This window comes from Vollenhovia emeryi, unplaced genomic scaffold, assembly GCF_000949405.1.
Source record: "Vollenhovia emeryi isolate VEMERY1.0 unplaced genomic scaffold, V.emery_V1.0 DF939752.1, whole genome shotgun sequence".
Lineage (NCBI taxonomy): Eukaryota > Metazoa > Arthropoda > Insecta > Hymenoptera > Formicidae > Vollenhovia > Vollenhovia emeryi.
Window position 1 is genome coordinate 15,023 of NW_011966614.1, and position 6,337 is coordinate 21,359.

The window sequence follows — 6,337 nt, forward strand, 5'->3', positions numbered from 1 at the left end:
GACCTCTACAATATATGTCAAGCCCAAGGTTATTGGAGGTGGGTGTCCTAATCTAAATAAATAATTACTATTCTTTATAACATATTCTATATTAGACACATACATTACTTTAATATGTAACAGATAACACACACGCAAACACACATTTTTAACGTGTTGCCTTCGCTGAAGCAACTATGTTCATATGTCATCTGTTAGAACCTAACAATAGGAATATAAAATGTTTATAAAAGTGTTTCTCTTACGCAGTAACGAATACATGATTATTGTGGTTGATTACATTCTGTCCGACATAGTTGGCTATAAACATGTATAAGATGCTTATAAAAGCATACGTAAATGATGTTACTACATCCTCGAGATTATTATCAGATGATGCTATTTGGGAAAGCTGAGACATTTCATGGAAATTATCAGATTCATGGATATATATATATATATATATATATATATATATATACAGTAATATTACAGTATTACAGTAAATATTATGTAATAAAAATAATAAAAGATAGTAAATATTAAATTATGAGAAATATACGAATATTTTTTGTTCATGTTACTAACTGAATATATAAATAAATTATTCAAGTAATATAATTATTAATATTTTATTATATAAATATGAGAGTTGTTTCCAGATTATATAGATTTACAACAATCCTTAACAAGGTTGACAACAAAAATACACAAATTACAAGATAATATATAACACTATTATGATTCATAAGAGCGTAAATGTTTGGCTATTTTTGTGTTCTTTTTTCTTCACGCATCTACAGATACATACATATACATATGGCATTTGTCATTTATGTGTTTAGGATAAACCTTTTTACTGAGGCATTGATTCGTCAATTATCTATTATATTTATAGAATTATTATAAATATATAATTTTGACACAACTCTCTCGTTCATTATTACATAAACAGTCAACTTACTTGAAACAAATTGAGGCTAAAGCAAGCTACTACACATGCAGTAATAAAACATACCGAGATTTCAATTGTGGCCAGTAAATGTTTGGATAATCTTCAAAAACAAAAAGCTATTACTACTGTATTGGACGAATATTGTTGAAGTAAATACAAACTTCATAGCTTGACGATGCATGTCCACGGCACAAATTATACCTTTAGTCATCAAAATTTTATTTTTAAACGTAATATTTTGTAGAATATCGATATTTATTGCGTGCTCGATACGATAGCTATAAATGGTTGTTTTAATTACACAGCAACTCAGAGTACAAGTTTTTTGCTACAAACATAGCACCACATAACACTACTTCTTTTTACATGAATATAACACATTTCATAAAAGTATCAAATTTTATATAATAGTTTCAATTATTGTGCACACATTCCTATGTTCGCATTCGTACCTAGCAATTCTTAACATTCCACAGATATGCTCAATAAATGTGATGAGCATTGTACCTACGGCCACCATTGTAATATCCCCGACACAAAAGACTGTGTTACTGTGCAGCAAAATCAAATAAAAATACTTTTCCTGATCAACAAAATATTCCATGATAAATATATAATACGGTTCGGATGCATTCATTCGTAAATCAACATTAGCTATATTTAACCAAATTTGAAATATAACGAGACTAGACATTCCGCCTATTCCAACTCCTGAAAGTAGTAAAAATTATTGTTATTCAAATTTTTTTATCTATAAAAACGTTTTACTATTTATGTATGCCATACGAATATAACATACAATAATTTTTAATTCTAATAAGATCAAATTTTACTACAAAGTATATAGTTATTTTTCTACTTTATTCGGTTATTAAATACATTTGCTATTTAAATTATTGTAAATGCAGGTACGTAACAAGCTGTAACGAACCGACAAAAAATACATACGTACGAAATTTAAAATGTGCTAAAATTATTTTTTCATTGGACAGATTATTGTTACATAAATTGAAAATATGATTGTACTAAAAAATTACTAAATATTCTCTTACCCGTAAGCACAATTGTGTAACGTTTCGCAATATAACCACACTTCTCTACAATAGCAATTTCATTTTCGTCCTTTAATTTATTATGTGTATGTTGAAACTCCATTAGTAAGTTCTTGACCTGTCAGTTTATCAATTTTCTGTACTGTCATCGAATACACGGAAAAACAATATTTATATAAAAATTTATTTGACCGACAGGTTAATCCTGTGTGACGAATACTGTGTAAAATCAACTTACAACTTCGATATTAAAACAGAAATTGTGATACTGTATTATGAACATTACAACGAAAAATACGGAAGACAGCACCTTGATAACAAGATCCGAAGTACGTGTTATTAATGGTGTTATCTACTAATGAAAATAGTTTTGTATTTTATATATAAACATAATCAATAGTAATAATGCCATGTATTTGATACAAAACATAAATTACATAATTGTCATTGTAAGATTAGCATAAATTAATTTATTCTATAATAATGATGCTATACTCTGTAGCTTTACCTGAAATATAATACCCGTTGACAAAATTGTATAGAAGACAACAAATTGAAATCGAGCAAATTTAGATTGTTGGTAAGGCCATAAGCCGATACTAAGCAACAGAATTTTATTAAGAGTGCAATATTGAACTAGACGTGTCATGTCTCTGTAAGCTCTAAAATGTTACTGTAAATTTAGAAAACAAATGCATGCAGCTCGTCGGTTTTCAATGGTGAATTAAATACGCTATATCCTTGTTTCCTACATGTGAACACAAATTCCAATTTGCATTTATAGTACAAATAATAGTCTAAAAATTGGTTATAAGAACAATTGCGGTAGTTTCGACCAATTTTTCATTAAAAATGTATGTGATCGACTTAAGGATAAACGCCATCGGAGAGATGCATATTTATCATGAAATTAAGCTACTTGCGGAAAACTACGCAGGCGCACTTCCTTTTTACTGCGCTAAAACTTCAGTCTATTGTACGCACTAATATGAAATAGTTGGTTCCCGAGAGGGATGTCTTTTAACTTTTATTTATTCGACACCAAACCTATTGCAAACGTGCGTTTTCCTCCTAATTTTATTTTATTTGTGCAATAGAGTTTGTAGGTAATCGATCTGTTGGCAAAAATATTAGGTGTGCAAACGTGCGTTTGACTCCTCATTTAATTTTGTATGCAATAGAGCTTATAGGCAATCGATTTGTAGGCAATAATATTATGTGTGCAATGCTGTCTGTGCGCAAAACTATCGTGTGTGCAAACGTACGTTCGTCTCTTCATTTCTTATTTGTTAGCAATAGAGCTCGTAGGCAACCGGTCTGTTGGCAATAATTTTTGTGCGCAAACGGAATGTCGGCAAACATGATGTCGGCAAATGATACTGTTGGCAAACGATTTGTAGGCTAACGGGGCCCTCCCAATAATTTTATTAAATAAATATATGTTTTAATCTTTAATTAGCAATGTGTACAAATTATTTTCAACCAATTTTAAACACAAATGTGTTAACTACTTGTCCATAATTATATCACATTTCCTACTGGCAATATTTTTTCCTTATTCCTTATTACTTTTTAATTTTTCAACACAAATGTGTGAGTTATTAACAGAAATATATAATTATACGCTTAAACATTTACATAAATATTAGTACAAAATAAATTAAGTAAGGATAATGCTATGCGTTAGCAAAAATAAATTGCGTGGAAAAAATTTTACATAAAGGTAATAGAAAATATTTAACCATGCACTATATCTATGTATACATATAAACCCGAGTCGAGTATTTGGTTCCGGAATGGGTCTCAATTATTAATCTATTCTGTCTTCATTTGGACCTCGGCGTCAATTTAAAACTCCAATTTGAGGCCCACATGAGTAAAATAATTTTGTTTAATCTCTTCCTAACCCTTAAAGAAAATGTAATAAAATATTTCACTCTCTTTGAAATTTGAAACCTCTTAGGCCGTAGAGGATCTACTTAACCTCAGTTGATTACACTCGCATGGGCCTCTTCACTGCCAAAAGGGAAATAACGAGTACTTTCTAGCCTAATCGAGGTCAAAAATTCAATATATTGCTACGCCTCCCGCGCCGCAGCAGCGCACTAGCCCCGCTCACACACACAGGCACAATCCGTATCATACGCGCACTGCCCCGTTGAAAGAAAGCACAAGGAATTCTGAGTGAAACGATATTCTTTACTATACAGAACAGCGACCGCTTAGCTCGAAAGCCAAACTTTTTAATTCCAAAACAACAGTCTGTTAAATCAATAGCAGTTGAAATCAGTATTATAACAATCCGCCACGATACTGGGCGTTGTATCTGAACACAGCGTAACAGACGTAACAATATTTTCTTAGACACGAAAAGATATTAGTTCGATCTCACTGCTACCAATTCAAAAATTATACGTAGCTAAACTGAAGCTAAAATATTCGACTCGGGAGCACTAGTTAGTATAATAGTCGATTTCAATACATTGGAAAAACCATAAGTATTGACATTTTAATAAAAATATTAAAGTATTAAAAATATATTAATTTACATTATATGTTCAAAGAATATATCTATTTATTTTTCTAAGCCTAAATACATTCGTTTATTTAACTATGTCCTCACCATGTTATTAAATTCGTATGTATTTCACGACCGCGTAGAAGATATGACAGTAAAATAAGATACCGAAGTCTTCACTAGCTGCAGTTATAAATATACTTTATGTTGTATCAATATATGTATATTAAAATATTTTAGAAATTATTACCATGGCGAAATTTTCTATAGATCCGTCCAATAATCCATAGACATTTAAAGTAAATTCTTTGGATCCTCTTTGCAATAAGAACAGTATCATTTTTTGTATGTGTAACGGAGTTCTATACCACTGAACGTTGTATCTACAAGTGAAATATATGTTGATAGTGGATCGTAAACTTGAAATAAGAACTTTTCATTAATTTCTTTTAACATATACTCAGATAACACACACGCAAACACACATTTTTTCACATGTTGCATTCGCTGAAACAACATATGTTCGTATGTCATCTGTTAGAACCATAGAGATATAAGAATGGAGTGCGTGAGTGAGCTAAAAAACGATATAGTAATAATCAGAGAAAGTTGCAAAAAGGCCTTCTGTCTTTGCCAATCCTTGCGCATGTGCAGACATAAGAAGACTTATCTCTGCACCAAGGTGCATGCGCGACTGATTGTGAAAAGGATAAAAAAAGTCTACATGCAGCGCTTCTTTTCCGTACCTATATCGCAGCCGGTTATGCCTTAGCATATGATTCGCGCACCCTATTCTTGTATCTCTATAGTTAGAATCTAACAATAAGAATATAAAATGTTTATTTGACTGTTTCTCTTACGCAGTAACGAATACATTATTATTGTGATTGATTATGCTTTGTCCGATATAGTTGGCTATAAACATGTACACCATGCTTACAAAAGCATACATAAATGATGCTAAAACTTCCTTGAAATTATTTTTAGATGATGCTATTTGGAAAAGCTAAGACATTTCAGGGAAATTATCAGTTTTATGGATATACGAGGTCTGTAAATTAAGTAATGAGACTGGCCGCCGCGCGGCGCTCCAGTCGCTAGCAGCGCGCCCCCTGGAGGAGGGATTTGTAGTGGGGGGTCTAAGCTAAACAACGCACCGGGCGGCAGTCGCGTCCGAGCTCAGACGCAGTGAGAATTACGTGTGGCGCAAAAGCTGTTTTGAGTTCTTGTCACGGCAGAAAACGTCAAAAATGGAGCGTTCGTTGGAGCGGCGCTACGCGATTAAATTTTGCTTTCACCTGGGCAAAACCGCTTTCGAGACGCTTACCTTGGTTAAGGAGGTTTACAAAGACGACGCCCTGTCAAGGTCTCAGGTTTTCCGGTGGTTCAGTGAGTTCAAGAACGGACGGGAGACCGTTGAAGACATGGAGCGATCTGGACGCCCTTCAACGAGTGGTTTTAATCTTGGGCGATTAATCTTACACTCAAACGACGGTCGGAGTCCAGGAGAATTTTTACTTTGGCCACATTTTCGTCCAAACCATTCGTTGAAGGGCGTCCAGATCGGGCGTATCCCGTTTGGACACGTAACGATTGGACACCGCTCGATTGGACACGCACTATTGGACACACATTATTGGACACCGAAATCATTGGACACCGCATTATTGGACACAAGCATTATTGGACACCGCATTATCGGACACAAGCATTATTGGACACCGCATTATTGGACACCGCATTATTGGACACAAGCATTGCAAGAATATTGTGCTTTACAGAAATACGCAAACCCGATACAAAATGTGTCCGATCGGGCCTGTGTCCGATCAA

General features: G+C 33.3%; 1 protein-coding gene across 1 annotated transcript; it reads right to left on the reverse strand.

Moving 5' to 3' along the window:
• Positions 1-197: 197 nt before the first annotated feature.
• LOC105556838 lies at positions 198-3,535 on the reverse strand. Its single transcript, XM_012003952.1, has 7 exons — positions 2,495-3,535; positions 2,225-2,338; positions 1,987-2,104; positions 1,387-1,645; positions 1,096-1,262; positions 944-1,034; positions 198-391 (listed from the first exon to the last, which is right to left on the reverse strand). Exons 1-5 carry the CDS (start codon positions 2,633-2,635, stop codon positions 1,244-1,246), a joined length of 651 nt encoding a protein of 216 aa, XP_011859342.1. The 5' UTR covers positions 2,636-3,535; the 3' UTR covers positions 198-391; positions 944-1,034; positions 1,096-1,243.
• Between the last annotated feature and the right edge of the window lie 2,802 nt (positions 3,536-6,337).

Bases quoted from the DNA above. Each gene is read 5' to 3' on its own strand.
- LOC105556838 (XM_012003952.1), bottom strand. From the start codon at position 2,635: ATGACACGTCTAGTTCAATATTGCACTCTTAATAAAATTCTGTTGCTT. The intron at 2,105-2,224 runs GTAAGTTGATTT...ATAAACTGACAG, and splicing joins TCTGTTTTAATATCGAAGTT to GTCAAGAACTTACTAATGGA. The intron at 1,646-1,986 runs GTAAGAGAATAT...TACTACTTTCAG, and splicing joins TTACACAATTGTGCTTACGG to GAGTTGGAATAGGCGGAATG.